This window comes from Denticeps clupeoides, chromosome 8 (assembly GCF_900700375.1).
Source record: "Denticeps clupeoides chromosome 8, fDenClu1.1, whole genome shotgun sequence".
In the NCBI taxonomy this organism is placed as follows: Eukaryota; Metazoa; Chordata; class Actinopteri; order Clupeiformes; family Denticipitidae; genus Denticeps; species Denticeps clupeoides.
In genome coordinates this window covers 14,477,234-14,493,438 of record NC_041714.1, presented here as the reverse complement: position 1 = coordinate 14,493,438, position 16,205 = coordinate 14,477,234, and the positions used below count along the sequence as shown (strand labels likewise).

Below are 16,205 nucleotides of genomic sequence, written 5' to 3'. Positions count from 1 at the left end.
TCGTCCTGTTTTATGTAGTCTGGAATAATATATTTTTGGGATATCACTTTGCTCTTTTGCTCCATCTAGTGGGGCTTCCTGATATGGTGTCATCTGTGCAGTACCTATTTTATTTTTTATTTTTGTCAATAAATATCTCGTTCTTTTTTTTCCAATTCCTGGGCAGGCTGTGTGATAGTAGCTAAGTGGGTAACACACCTGCCTATGAACCCAAAGACCACAAAGTCACAGGTTCAAACCCCACTTACTTCTATTGTGTCTGACATTTAACTCTGAATGTCTCCAGGGGGACTGTTCCTGTAACTACTTATTGTAAATCACTCTGGATAAGGCCGTCTGATAAAATGCTGTAAATGTAAATGGACGGAGCTGCTCGGTTTTGAGGAGGAATTGGCGATCTCTTACTCCTATATTACATTTTATTGCGCATTCTTCTGGTTTGTTGACTTTTCTTCCCCTTCATTGTTTTCCCAGGAAGTGGTGAAAGCTGGGGGAAGACGGCGTGGGATAGACACACAGACACACACACACAGTATATAATTTCAGTTCTGTGGAGTCTGTGGGCAGACATGTTGTGGTGTTGTCTTGTTGTGGTGAATTACGATGGGGCTCCGTGCTAAAAACTGCCCTTTAAAGCTGATTGTGGCGGTTCCCACCAGAGATATCTCAATGACTGGCGTGAGGCATGCATGCATGGACATCTGTCGCAGGGAGGCAAAATGATTTCCTCATGCGCCCTGTTCAGACAGTTCTACGGTGACACTACTGCGAATAAAGTGTCACCAACCAGTGAGTTGTGGGGATAGAAATGCGAATTTGGAGCTTGTCTAGAAAAAGGCCCTGGGCTGATCTCCAAAAGCAACATAAAAACAGATTTGAGCAACAGCTGATGTCTCATGTCTGTCTCGCAGTGGTTCCCAACTCGGTGTGCAGACATCCCGGTCCAGTCTTGCCCTGGGAATTGGCACAGTGGAGTCACCAGGGAGAAGACCGAGAGAGAGAGAGCGAGGGAGGGCACACATACCAGCTTCACTGGGGGAAGGAGGGGGTCCCGGTGGCCGTCCGGGTTAATGAGCTGAGCCAAAGTTTTCTAAACACCCCGACTGATGAGCGGCGAGGGAGACCTTCATTCCACTCGTCTCCCTCCGCTTCCAAAAGGGGCAGAACAAATCATGTATTTGATACCCATCTGCATATTTTTTTGTTGAGAAGGCATGCAGCACTGTGGAGGGAAAAGAGAACACTGTCCCCATGGGTCTGGCTGGTTATGAAAAGGCCAGTGTTATGACAGTGCTGTTTGATTTTCCCATCGCTTTCTCTCTCTCGCTCTCTCTCTCTCTCTTTCAGATGATTACAGCAGGAACGTTCTGATTGCCGATACTGTTGGTTGCCCACGGCTAGGGAAGGGTGCTTCGGGTGCATACCTTCATCCTACACCCCTGAACTCTGCTCAGAGTGTGAAATGAAAGCATCTAATTTATGTATTTTTCACTCGTGTCTTGACTCTCGCATGGGTGGCTGCGCTCGCTTCGCGGCCCCACGATGCTTGAAGATAAAGAGTCGCAGCTCTGCATGGGTGAGCTCGCTAATGGTTGAACTCTATTTGCAGCCTGTGCCTCCTGGCATGCAGGAGCTGTGGTGGATTCCCAGGATGCGCTCCTGCATCAAAACTCCATGCATGCATGCATGCAGGAGGGGCACGTAAATCTGTCAGAGGAAGCTGGTTGGGCGAGTTTGTGTGGCTCACTTTTCCGTCTGGGGTTGTAAAGTGTTGTCAGTAATTGTTTAATGTCATGTTTACTGTGCCTAGAGACTGCAGTTTCGTTGCTGAAGGCTTTGTTCGGTTCCCCCTTTGTTTAACTGCTCACTTCTGTTTATTCGCTATCACAGTGGGACATTCCCAAACAGCACAAATGGCAATCATGTTCCGTCATGTATATCTTTGTTATACGTTTATTATTCTGAATTTTAAATGTCACAGTTAACCTCAATGAAGATGCATTTTTCTTAGGATATAATTCTTTTTGGTATAACCATAAATATCGCTGAAATTATTTTAAACTGGCCAAAATCCAAAATTTTATTACACCTATATTTATTATATTTAATTAATACCTGCCTAATGTTTTTTTTTTTTTTTTTTATTCTTTTTTGTCCGGGTCATTTAGTAAACTCGATTGTATTAGCACGTTATGCGCCAGAAAACAGCCATTCTCTTGGTTGGTTACTAAAGTAGAATGATTTACATTTTGTCAGTGTGTTGGAATAGTAAGTGATGATGAGATATAGGTGAGGTAACCCTATCAATCTCTTCTCACCTGGCTGAAGCGGTGTTATGAGGAAGATTTGCGGTGGGTAGATGCTGTAATTGCATATTTTAATGCGTTTCATGTTAACTTACTGAATGCGTTTCACAAGAAAAGCATTTTTGTCAGGTCCCTCCGAACCACATCTGAGAGCTTCCTGTATAACTTTGTACAGAATCTGCTCTAAATGCTAATTAGTTTTTAACATAATGACAGATCTGCAGGATTATGGTTTTTGCTTATGTGAATTAGAGGCACCAGCGAGAGGACCGCAAATATCTGTTCGAATCATTTTCAATAAACAGTCAAAAGTCAATATTTTTGTATATTAATGTATATTCATCTGTATTAAATCACCAGCCAAGGGCAAAAATGCTGAGGGGTATTCGCTGTGGTCTTCCAGAAGTCGAGGGGGTCAGGGAGGGGGTTGCCGGCTCTCTCAGACAGACACGGAGTCTGGATCAGTCTGCCAGCCCCAGAGCAATCCCCCACGAATTCCCATGTCTGTTGTCTTGTTTACGAAGTCTGTGCCCCTCCCTCCTCCTTTTGCTCTGACAAATTCCTCCCAGATTAGGCAACAGTGGTCCGTCTTTTGCAGGCCATGGCATTCATTCCTCGGCTGGGCATGAACAGGGACAGGTCTTCACCCTGTGTGCCCTGCTTTAAATAAAAACAGAAAAGTTACACCAGAAAAACAATAAAGTACCGGCTCGTTAAACCAGAATTAAATGAAGTTTGTGTTCTGAAATGGCTTGAATGAGGCATGAGTTTCCAGAGAATACAGTTCTTCTTTTATTTGCTATATATGGGCCGTTAGCTGTGGGTAGGGTGATAAAATGACTCATTGTCATTGACTAATTTAAATGTACAGTCCTGAAGCAATAGCCACTCTGTGTCTGCACAATTTTTTATTAATATACAGATAACATTACATTATTTAAATATCAAAAGTAATAATTTTTATTTCAATATTTATTGAATTGTAAGAACAATTAATTTGATTGACCATTTTCACATGAAATGACATGATCACTCTGCCATCTGGAACACTGGTGATGAGTATTAGGCATGTAGAGCCACAGTGCATCACTGTTATGAAACATAATGATAAAATCACAAGAATCATATCTCCGTGGTCTTTAAAAACATGCAAATGACAGTTTAATTAAGCTATTATTCAAATTGGTGACATTGCATATCATCATTCGACACAGTGCCAAACTCTTATATGGGTGGTAGTAGCCTATGGGGTAACACACTCCCCACTTACTACCATTGTACCAGTTGGCTGCTGTACCTGAGTTACATGAGTTCTTGACCCTTTTCAGGTTCTAGAAAGTTCACCACCCAGATCCTGTCTTTCCAATTTAACTGTTGCACAGCAGGGTGAACATTTTTCATGTGAAGATGCATTCATGTGCTCTCTTTAGAAGAATGAGGTATTGGGGTCTCTACCGGGTCATTACACCAAAGAATCCAGGACCCCATCAAACGGTGCTTAATTGTGGTTTGGAAGCCGCATCGCATGTAGATTCAACGGTCTGATTGATGCAGGAGAAGACAGACAAACGCTGTGGCGTCAGGATGCACGACCGTGGAGCTACTCTTTCCCGAGGGTCTGAAGTCATCGCCCAAGGCCTGCAAACTTCGAATCAGACCGACGCGACTAGTCAGCTTTCCTGCTCGGAGCAGCATGAGAACATGATGGATTCATCAACCAGCTCACACCAGCGGAGCCAGTAAATACTTGAAGCGTTCTGTCAGCATTGTTATGTGCTACATCAAAGGCTCAGCTACTCTGGCCTGGACACAAATTGTGCTAAAGCAGCCGATTTAAAATAAATAAAATGTTCTCCTAGTATTATGCTAACATTAACATGGCATGTGTGTGTCATCCTTAAATGTCTGGCTTTGGTGGTGATAAGATCAATTACCTTCAAAGACGTCATCAAGTAACCACACAACATGTTCAGTATTTTTCTCTTCACCGCTTATCTCTCGCTCCCTTCTTTTCCTCATGTGCACGTTGGCCATCATTTGAATACCATCGGCTTTGGGACAAGACCATTAACACTGATTATAGGGCAGTGCATTATGAAAATTCTTTCTGGCTCATATAGAAAGCCACACCGTGTTAATCATAACCGTGGGCCCGGTTCCAGCCCCTTTCCATGTTTGGGAGTTGTGGTCCCCGATGGGCCTGACCCTCATGTGTTGTCCTTGGCAGGGCGAGCTTTTCACTTGGCAGCCTACTTCATAAGGCGGCACGTGAATCTGAGGTGCGTGATGAAGCGACACTGCAGAGGTAAGTTACCCAACAACAATACACTACTATTCCCAATAAACCAATAATAGGCCTAATTATGAATTCCCCACTGCTGACCTCAAGATGCCTACATTAAACATTCTTCTGCCCTCTGTAACATCTATAACATTTTCCCAGTGTCCCAGTGGAAGCTATAGTGTTTTATGGCACGCTTAAAGGCCAATTTCACCCCAGTCATTTTACTTTCAATTAGACTGTTACAGACTATAGAATTTATATCATGAGCCAACCACCACTTTTTAATGCAAAACAGGGGGGAAAAAAAGACTGATAAATGATCCTTATTTTAATACATTTTATTTAAGTAGTTTAAGTAGAACCTGCAAACATTTAGCTAATTTAAAGAATTACATTTTCTGGTTTATTTCTTTAATTTGTTTGACGAAATGTTTGTGTTGTGTCAGTGTTGTTTCATTTTGAAATAAATCAGAATCGTGTTTATTGGCCAAGTATGTGCAAGCACATACAAGGAATTTGATTTCGGTAGATGTGTGTAAGTGTTATTTGTACAAGTTGCATAATATGTTTATACTGTTTATAAATATATATATACTTAATATAAAAATATGTATGAATAGGTCTGAATGTGCATAGGTCTATAAGTGTTTATAAATGGACAATGAACAGTACAATATAATAGACACAGTACAATCTAATATAATGCTGACAAATCAGAAAAGCCTCTGTGTTTTTTGTTATTTTGTCCATAGGCCATGAGCTAAGAAAGTTATTATTGGAAAAAATCATCCCTTAATGCCATTAAATACCAAGGCTGGTTTAATGTGACTAGACTGGAGTCTTAGGAACCTCTGAGCTCCATATTTTGATGAAAAGCAGTCCCAACAATAGTCAGCTGGCACAGTCTTTGGCCGTCTTGCTTTTTTCCCCTGCATTCCTACAATTGCCATTTTGGGCAGTGACTGCCTCTTCATTTGTTTCACAATTTGAAAAATAGTATTGCTGTCACATCAGCAAATGACAACAAGGTCAAATTTAACACTTATTTATACACTAATTTCTCCTCTCCAACATATATTCAAATTCATAGAGCCTTCAAAGTGCATACCCACAATGTCAGTGGTGGCCTAGCGGTTAAGGAAGCGGCCTCGTAGTTAGAAGGTTGCCGGTTCGAATTCTGATCCGCCATGGTACCACTGAGGTGCCACTGAGCAAAGCACCATCCCCACACACTGCCCCCCCCTGTCATGGCTGCCCACTGCTCACTCAGGGTCATGGGTTAAATGCAGAGGACAAATTTCACTGTGTGCACCGTGTGCTGTGCTGCTGTGTATCACATGTGACAATCACTTCACTTATTACTGTCAAAAATAATCAGCATCAACTCACTTTCACCCTTAATTACTCCATCACTACTTTCCCCTCCTTGCACAGAGCTCACATTACGTGATCATTATTTGTAACTGATTGCAGAAGAACCATGCTGGTGGTGTCAGAGTAGCAGATTCGCCAATGGGCCTGACACCAGTACCAGTTAATGCTTTACAGGACTGCACACCACTTTGATGATGTGAATTTCTGGCAAACTTGTAACACAGAGAACATAGAATTTTCTGCCCTTGTTATTAGAAAGAACCTTTTCACCCATGCATGCAAAGTCACAGACCAGAAGTGGCTTTTTGGTTTAACAGCATGGCATTTACGCTTGCAGAACCAAAGCACATATAATTTTTAAGCGTTTATTTCTTGGCACAAGTTGGACTCATTGTGCAAGCTTGCTGCAGTAGCTCAACAACAAAGTCTTCTCACGAGCACCATGGTTTCATTATGTCACAGATCGTTACCAACTTTAATGCCCTTAAATCATCGGACTTGCCCTCTTGCCCATTTCTTCTTCAGAATGCCATTCCATCCATTTGTTTTTTGGTTTAAACAAACAGTCTTAACAGTCTTTCTGTCACAGTGGAGACAACAAGGTCCATAGTCATGGCACCTCACATGACAGTGCAGTCTATAACAACATATTGGTGACAAAAAAGAATCCCACATTGCTTTGTATGTGTGAGAGACACTCATACCTCATCCTCATCTATCCATGCCTTCATACCTACTACAGATCACTTTCCACTGGGAAATGTTTTCAGTTGTGTGAAAAAGCAAAAGGAGGAAGTGATGTGAGCATTTATAACATAGGGTACAGGAAATGAAATTTTGACTCCCCTAGAAGAGAATAATGGGGGGATCCAGCATCTAGTTTCACTCACTAAATGTTCTTCACGGTATTAATTTAACTGGGTACTCTCCTAGAAAAGAAACTTTTTGTCCTTCAGTAAAAATAGCTGTTCACCACATAGGGGTCAACCAGATGAACCTAAATCTGTCAGTACCCCCAGAAAGTAAACCTTAAAGGAAAAAACTCAAACTCAAGCAGGAAAAACGAAAACATATCAGAGTACACATTCTTCTACCCCGCTGTGAGAAAATAACTGGTGGTATATTCGACATGCCCGAGAGTCTGGTCTGATCCATCTGTATTATCTGGCTGTGCTGCTGATTCTCTCTCTCTCTCTCTCTTTCCTTAGAGCTGCGTATGTTTCCGGAGCGGTTTGTTGTGTGCGTGAGCATTCCGGAAGACACTGCGGCGCACGATGGAAACGTGAACCTGTCCGTGGTGAGGGCTGTTTACTCTCCATCCTGCCACTTTCCAGCCGCTCTGCATTCAATTCAGCAAGATCAACCACCAACAGTTGCTGCCAAATAATGCTCCTGCTCTATAGGAAGGACTGAGTGCACGTCGGGGGCGGTTGAACCTGTCAAGAACGGGGCTTGGGTGGGGCGGTGGTTAAAACCAATGGAGAGGAGATGGATCATCCAATCAGCTCTCTCTGTCTCTATCTCAAATGTTCTAGTGTTTGTTGGGCAGGGAAGTCCAACACGAAAACGAGTCACATTTATTCGGGTTTAGTTTGTGCTTGTGCTTCTCACGTCTGTCTATTCCATTTTAATGTGAGCTGAAGAGGCTGAAAAGTCGTACGGTAGTATTAAAAACAGTGAAGTGAAAGTGGCACACCTCAGCACAGCACCCAGTGCACGCAGTGAAATGTGGCCTCTGCGTTCAATCCGTCCCTTGAGGGAGCAGTGGGCAGCCGTGACAGGCGCCCGGGGAGCAGTGTGTGGGGACGGCGCTGCGCCCAGTGGCACCTCGAGGTCCGATTCCTTACCCGCCGGGCCACCACTGGCTCAGGACGTTCCTGCGCCAGGATATTCTTTGGAGTGTGAATGCGCTCGAGCCGCGGGATGTTTTGGATGGCGCGCAGCTCCAGGCTTGCCGCTGACTCGCTCCTTTTTTTCTCCCTCACCGGCGTCTTCATCCTGCTCTCTACTGAGAGCCACCCATGAGCGCCATGCTCTCCGCCCGACCCGCCCCCTTCTCCCGCCGCGGGTCCTGGGAAGAGCCACCCACCTTGGTGGCGACATCAAGGCCGGATACGGACGCATCTCCCTCGCCGGCCGCCACCGGTGCCGCTGGAGCCCTTCAAAGGACGCCTTGAGCCGTTGTTTTCTTTAAGACGCGTCCCTTTTTTTCCCCTCCTTCCCCTTTTCTGCTCGAAGTTGGTCCCGCTCTCGCCTCACGTTGGCCTCAAATGAAAGCCGCAATTGTAATAATTTCAGTGAAGCACTCCAGTTGTCAGTGAAAAGTTCACATTGTGTGACTGATTTTCCAGCCGAAGGAAGCGGAGCTCTGGCTTTTTATTTATTTTTTTTTTTGTTTGCGTCCCCCTCCCCTCTCAGGATGTGGTTCTGTCAGCCTCATACGTGCCATGAGGACGAGGTGGCGGGGGCTTTGCGGCGGGGCTCATCTAGCGCAGCCTCCGAGGCGGGCGAAGAACGAGCTTTCTCACGTAACGACGTCGTCTGTTTACCTCCCCGCCGCTGTGTACCGCTCACCATTTTAACTGGCGCTTTCGCGTTGTGAAATTGATGGTAGATGACACCCCACCCCCCCCCGATGGAGTCACTGTTTACGATGTTGGGTTGAAACCGCGGCACTCGACTGCGCCAGCGAGGCCTGGAGGACGCCGCATGTTTTTGGAGAGCGGAGCGGGAGGGACGTCAGCAGAGGTCTTTGTTTTGACTCTGGCACGTGGTCCCGATCACCTATCACGCGGGTCAAAGGGCCACGACCTGATGGAGAGGACGCTCCGGCGTCTTATTTGTCACTCACACAGCGGCTTTCAAGACCGGCCACATCCTGACATGTGGTTTGAAGACAGAGGTCATTTCGTGAGCCTCAGCCGTTCCTGATTTGAGGGTGGGCCGGTGAAATTGCTGGGACGGACTGGTGCGAATTTTTTCGTGAAAACAAACGTTGATGGGTAATTGCAATAAATGGCTTGTTTTTCTTCCCCCGATTCGGCTTGAAGAGGAACGGTTCCTCTGTCGGCTCCTCCCCAGTTGCTATGACAGCCAGAGCGCAGCGCGTACATGCATGTGCATGCGCACAAGTCGAGGTGTGTACGGTGTGACTGCTCGGCAGCTCCTGCTGCGACGCGGAGAGGCAGATCAAAGCCCAGGGCAGATGTGTTTTCACTGCCCCCTCTCCCCTCCGCAGTGTTTACACACATAACCTCATCTCTCCTGCACCGGGCTTCCTCTCCCTCTGCTCCACCCAGCCCTCCCATGCTGCTCTGCATTCTGCAGCCGGCCAGTTGGTCCAGGAACTCTCTCCACTACTGACCTTTCATCCACAAGCGGCCTCACATGCTGGAGTTCTCCATCCAAAAAGTTTTTACTCTTCTCACCCGCTGTGTAGTCAGGGCGTGTTGTCAATGGTTTCTTGTCTATGCAACTGGCTGGCAGGCAGGCAAGCCGCATCACTCATTGTGCCTTTCATTAAGTCATGGCTCCTGAGTGCCTGTACTTGTCTGATTTATCTATCTATTTATTTATTTATTCAGCCACCTGTGATACACCCTCTCTGGAGAACCATGGGATGGGTGTGTTTTGGGCTGGTGAGGCAAGTAAAGACAGTCCAAAGTATCAACACCATGATGCCTCATGAGTTACGAGTTATTCTGAGCATAGAGGAAAGGCGCCATAGGTTCTCTTAATCTCCTGACAGATGCTGTGCCAGCAAAGAGACTGATGGGACCGAGCTTCATCTCCACTCATTAACATTCTCCAGATTAATTCTAGCAAATAAAAGGTAATGGCTTTAAAATACAGTGCTTATTTTGAAGTTTATAACTTCAAAGCGAAGGCATTGAGAATCTGCATTGGAGCTACAGCGTTGCTTTCCATCATGTCATGGATTATAGTAGGCAGATTTTTCCTGGGGGGGTTTCCATAAACAGGGTTCTTACAGTCGTTTAAAACCTGGGAAAGTAATGGAATTGGTTTGGAATACAAACCTTAAAAAATAAAGTTATGGAAAAGTCATTGAAATCTGATTGACATATGAATTTATAACGAAATACATAGTTCCCATAAGACTACACAAGAAACGTTTTTCTATGTTTACAACTACAACATATTAAAGGCCCCCTATTATAAAAATTTGAAGCTCAGACATTCAGATCTGTTTTATTTATTTATTTATTTATTTATTTATTTATTTATTTGTTGTTTTTAGCTCGGTCGCCCGATTCTCTGAAGACTGAGTTAATTTTATTTTTTCATGTCTGCGCCAAACATTGTGGTTGTTGAATGGTGTTGATGACGTAATTTATAGATATAGAATTAGGGGACCACTTAGACCTTTATAAAGCAAAAGGAAATTTCAGCTTTGAAAACAAGCACAGGTCAATATCTTTGCTATCTTTACTTAGTGAACCATGTCACGTTGCTTCCATGTCTCCGTTTTAAAAGTAATATAAATTACAACTGATTATCTATGCCCGAACCTGGTGGGGCCCATTTTACTTGGGTTGGGGTTGTACGAGCTTTGAGTAAGAAATGCTGTCACTTTAATTAAGCTTTCCAGAGTTTAGTTTAAGTCAATTTCGTTTAAAAACATTTTGTTAAATTTGACTTTTTTTATGATCATGCAAATTTGATCATGCTGGAGGATTATACAATCATGATTAGTGCTTTTGATAAAAGTACAATGATCATTATGGGCATATTAAAATTAATATACATCAGTGATCAACAGCCCCAATGCATTTTACTAAACAGCTGGTATCAGATTCTGGCACAATATGGCAGAATGATGTATATTGCCAATTGCCTTTTAGTTAGTTACCTGTAGGTAGCCAGTTGATCACATGACCTGAGAACCGATTGACCATGTAAGGTACCACAAGCAATAAATCTATTCATTTTCAACCCATGAAGCATCAGTCAGTGTTACATGCTCCGTTCCTTGATGGAGCCTCTTTTTTTTTTTTTTTTCTCCAGTTGAGAAGGCGTTCTCAGGCTCCACCTCATGGCATTGTAGTCTTTTCCATTGCTTTGAAGTTTCATCCAGTTCTTAAGCAAACAGAGGAGTAATTGGGCACAGTTATTTTATCTTTTACAGCCACAGACTCGCCAGTTCTGCCTTTTTTAGTTGCGACTAAGCTGCTCCGGCCGTCTCGGCTGGAGGGTTTTGTGGGCCTGTTATTGAGCAGCCGTGGGTTGCAGTAAACACAAGTAAGTAGCATTAGCGCGAGTGCTGCCTTATTTATTGCTCTCTCCAGGCCTCGGTGCCTCGGTGGACTGCTTCCAGCCTCAGGGAGTTTGCATCATTCTTTTCTGATTGAGCCTCTCCGGTTCCCACCGACTTTTTCTTTTTTTCCCCCCACTCACGCCTGAGTCATACAGCCCAATGTTAATTATTCAGCTTTCAAAATACACTCCCTGCCTCTCTCACTGCTTCCTCACCCTTTCACTTCCCCCTTCTTCCTTTCTTCTTTCTCTCCTTCCTCCTGTGAGAGTTGGTTGAGTGGGAATGAAGGAGAGGCTGTTGCATTGTAAAGTTTCTCAGAGGAAGCTATCACTACTTCATTGTTGGCTTTTCTTTCAAGCTTTTTTCTCCCCCAGACGGCTTGTGCATTGAATATCAAAGCATTGCAATGCAAATGGCCTTCCACATGTTGTGTTCAGTTGCTAGGAATTCGTGAGTTCATGTGTGTAGGTGTGTGTTTTCTTCTCCTTGTACCATCGTTGGAGCTCCTCTGTGAGAACTCGCTTAACCTCGGTCTACCTGGAGAGGTACGACAGCCCGCTGTGTCTGTATGACAGAGTAGAATATGTGTAGCCCACTCTTCACCGTGAATTCCTCGCACACAAAGGCCATGCTGTGCTTCCTCTGGCTGCATCCGTGGGCACGTGGGCACGCTGACCAGCCTGTTGAGGTCAGGGAATGTGTATCCACAGCCTTGTTGCTTCTTAAGTCGTGGACCTTCTCATGCATTCCTTCCGCACCACACTTGTATCCCCACTGCCAAGACCCAGGTTAGGCAGTGACCGCTCACCACATCTACTTCTCAGTGCCAGTTGTGCAGCTTAAACCCCTTTGAAAAATAGAATCTGATGACTCCATATTTTTAAACATTGTTCAGTTCCATTATTACTTAGAACTTCACAAGAATGTTTTGATCTTTTATGACATGATAATTCTTGCCCTTGATTTGAACCCAATTGTACAGTTTGAGCCATGGGAAGCGTGAAAGATATGGAGCTGTCACTCAAATACCTGCTGGCCAATGAGGCGATGTCCCGCCCACATGAGAGAATTGTGCCAAAAGTCCAACCGTATTTCTCAGGCAGCATAAACGTAAAACAGGGCAGAGCGACTGAAAAGCCAGCCGTGAAACTGTAAAAACAAGCAGCATAACTGAATGTTTCACAAGCAAACATTAAAAAGAGCGAGATGTAAGCAAAAACACATGTTGTCAAAATTCCAGCCTCTATTTCAATGTCGAATACTTTTCAAAGTCATATTTTTGTTTGATATTAGGGAAATTTGGTTTCAAATTTCTGGCACACATCTGATTCCATAGAGGTGAAGAAGAGAGTGCAGGCAAGGTGAAATGGGTGAAGGAGAGCAGCAGGAGTGATTTGTGACAGGCAGGTACCAGCAAGCGTGAAATGGAAGGTTTACAAGTCAGTAGCGATGTTATATGGGTTTGGGACGGTGGCTTTGATGAAAAGATGCTGAGATTTATGTTGAGGGTGGCATGGATAGACAGGATTAAGAATGAATGAAAGTGCATTAGAGGAATATTTGGGTTGGATGTTTTGGAGGCATTTACATTTAAGGCATTTGGCAGACGCCCTTATCCAGAACGACTTACAACGTGCTTCCATGTTACCATCGATGAAGTGATCAATTCTGGTTCTCTAGGTTACAAGTTCATCTAAATAGGAAGGTCTTGAGCTGCCGTTTGAAAATACTGTGCTGTTCTGACCTGTGCTGTTCTGAAGTTCATTCCACCACAGAAGGGACCGAGAAGAGTCTAGATGAGCGTCTTCAACAAAGTAAGAGAGCTGAGGTGTTTTATAGAGGAGAGACACTGAGAATGTTGGAAGAAGGATGCTGAGGATGGGCTACGAGGCAAGAGGAAAAGAGGAAGGTCTAGTAGGAGGTTTATGGATGAGGATATGAAGGTGGTTGGTGTAAAAGAGGAAGATGCAAAGAATGAGGTAGAAATAGAGTTGAATTAATAATCTAAAATTTGCTAAATCTTATCTACTTCAGATTTGATGGAATTTTGGTTTGCACCACCCCTGTGCAAACTATTCCATAACGAAACTACAGACTGGCATATGGTGTTTGCAGTATGCACAATTGGCCATAAAGTTATGTCTTCTGATGCCAAAAGACTTTGCAGCCCTTTGAGGCATGGATTCCACTAGACCTCTGAAGGTATGGTGCAACAAAGTCGTATGCTGTAAATTCAGAACAGGCCACCTTCTTCCATTGTTTTGTTCTTATGCTCACAAGCCCATCATGAGCACTTTTGGAGTGGACGCAGCTTAATGACTGCAACACGCCACATGTTAACATTAATAGTGTTGTAATGCTAGAAATAGTAATTGGCTAGAAGGAATTTTTTTTTAGTAACAGGCAAAATTCTCAGTAACACCATTATCGTTATTCCCATCACTGACAATGAGGCAATCATTTTTATTCAGTGCGTTTGTGATGTAGTGATGTAGAAATTGTACCATATTCCAGGTTGCCTCAAAGAGGGATGAATGAATGAGATGCTGTCGTCTCTTTAATCTCTCCATAAGTTTTTCTTCAATTCAATGCTTTGACATTTCCCAGTTTCCCCAAATCAGCCTCTGTGTGCTTGTCCAAACCCCCCAACACAGAGTCCTCATAGCACCGTCTTGGCCAGAGCGTAATTATTAAAAGGAGGCTTTGAAGTCATTGGCATTGCATGTATGTCCTGCAGCATTATTGCACATACAATACGTTCTGACCTATAAGAAACGCGATGGTTAACAGCGCAGTGTTCAGGGGCTGTAAATGTGCAGGCGTTATTAGAAACCTCGCATGCTTTAATAGCGGGCTCCAGCCTCAAATACTTGCATGAGGCACTGACAGTCACACACATATGCGCGTGGATCAAATGCTGGTAAAACATGCAGAGGCATTTGATGTCAAAGCTTTTTGGTCGTATAAAACGTTGGCAGCCTAACAGACGCTTTTTGTCCCATTGTTTTCGCTTCAGTTATGCCTGAGAGACCAAGGCGAAAGAACACATCCCCATGACAACAACTAATATCTCCTAATAACAGTTTTTCGGACCGAGCATAATCACGCTGCAGAGTTTTTCTTCGCGTGGATCTCTGTGCTGTAACAGTGGCAGAGGCTCAGCATTGCGGTGACTGGTTTCGAACAGCCAAGGATAATGTTCTTCACTCACATGACTTTCACTGTTTATCTTTTTTTCGAGAAGAATCGGGCCGAACAAAGCCAGTCGAAGTATTTTTCCGGACGGGGGGAAACCTTAGAGCCGTTGAGCAGCTCAGGAATAACAAGGAGAACGGCCCTTCAAAAGATGTGAGTTGCTGTCGGATCACACAGAGCCTAGACAAACACTCGCTGCCATTGTTGCTCATAGCTCTTAACACTGTTTTCTACAGAGTCAGCCGGGCGAAGACCAAGGCTGAACCCGGCCAACCCAATCTGCTGAACCAGCGCCAAGGTGGGACAGAAGCGCCAGGTCTACCGAACCCATCAGCTGGTGAAGTCACCGCAGGGCCGGGAGGAAGTTTGCCTTCTCACTCTCATGCTCTGGACGCCGGGCCCAGACTGCAGGATGTTGTTTCTCAAGAGGCAGACAGGGTAGTTGGGGGCACGTTGGCGCCTCAATCTGGCCCTGAAACCACTGAGGGGGCAAAGAGCACAGGCTTGGTCCAGGCTGCAAACCCACAGCAGCACCACAAGACCGATCCCCCCCCGCAAGCGGCTGGCAGCGGCAAGAGGAGCAAGAAGAGGCGGAGCAAGCCGCTCGGGGGTCCTCTCCAGCAAGAGGCCAAGCGTGCGTGCCTTGGAGCAGCTCCAGCATCTCCCCGGGAGGTTCCACTGGCCGACAGCTCCGGGCAGATCTCTCCACCGATCTCCAAGCTGGGACCTCACCTCCCTCCTTCATCCCCGCAGCCTCCAGCCAGCACAATTCCTCCTCCAGCAATCAAACATGCAGAGGGCACCACAGCGGTGGAGTTGCTTCCAAACGGAAAACTCCCCCACACAAATGGTTGCACGGAGCCGGCAGACCGGAGCAGGCTGGCCACAAGCCCGAGAGGCCGATCTGTCAAGTCTGTATCCTCTGGCTCCTCTATTAGTTCCAGATCAACTGCCAAGGAGGAGGAGCTGAAGGGAAGGGGGACTGCAGCCAGACCCTCCCGTTTACGGCGGCCCAAAAAGTCCTGAGGGATCTCCACTGCAGTAAAGATGCCTGACGCCATGCAAAATGGAGTCGCATCACTCAGAACCAGCCACACATTTCACACACACACACACATAATGTCATCTCTGAGACGTTTCAGCAATCCAAACACACTTATATGACTTGCCTGTGTCACATTACTCACATCTTCTATTCGGAGAAGAATCCAGGGGAGATGTTCCCAGCCAGCGGGAATAAAAGAAGAGAGGAATAAATAACAACAAGCTCGCCCCCCCCCCCCCCCCCCCCCCATGCATTGTGTCTTCAAGATTTAGGTCTTCTGCTGAAGATTTGAATTTCAGACTAGCAGGAGCCACGAAGTACGAGGTGGCAAGCAGCCCGAAGCACCCTGGCTCCACTTGTCTGATGTATCAAATCTTCAGGCTTTAGCTCACTGCGTGATTGATGTCCATGTTCTCAAATAGATTTAAAGCCTTTTAGCGATGTTTTTGTCTGGTGCCACGAGCCTAAATTTTTCTCTTTTTGTTGATCTTTTTTTAAATTTTTTTTTAACTCCATTGTCTGTTTTTAACTGTTGCCAAAGTGTTACTTAAAAAACTTCTGACGTAATGTGACTCGCAGGAGTTCGACAGTCACAGCGCCGGTATTGGACTGCCATGAGTTGGTCGCCAAGATCTCTACGCTTATATTTCATTTGGTTTTAATAAAAATGCTGGAAAAACATGACCTTTTCTCTTGCTGCAACACCACTCACACAAGGATTGAGCA

At 45.0% G+C, this 16,205-nt stretch overlaps 1 protein-coding gene across 4 annotated transcripts in view; it reads left to right on the top strand.

Annotated features, from left to right (window-relative positions):
- The window catches only part of slx4ip (SLX4 interacting protein), a 29,445-nt gene extending 13,735 nt beyond the window's left edge, over positions 1-15,710 (top strand). For 2 of the 4 annotated variants that reach the window (XM_028990065.1, XM_028990066.1), the window contains 4 exons: positions 4,534-4,611; positions 7,173-7,261; positions 14,484-14,587; positions 14,671-15,710. In XM_028990065.1, the coding sequence (XP_028845898.1) occupies positions 4,534-4,611; positions 7,173-7,261; positions 14,484-14,587; positions 14,671-15,460 (1,061 nt within the window). In that variant the 3' untranslated portion in view covers positions 15,461-15,710. Of the gene's footprint in view, positions 1-1,363; positions 1,577-3,860; positions 4,612-7,172; positions 7,262-14,483; positions 14,588-14,670 lie in introns of those variants that run through there. The other 2 variants (XM_028990067.1, XM_028990064.1) reach the window with 2 other exon arrangements.
- Positions 15,711-16,205: the final 495 nt, after the last annotated feature.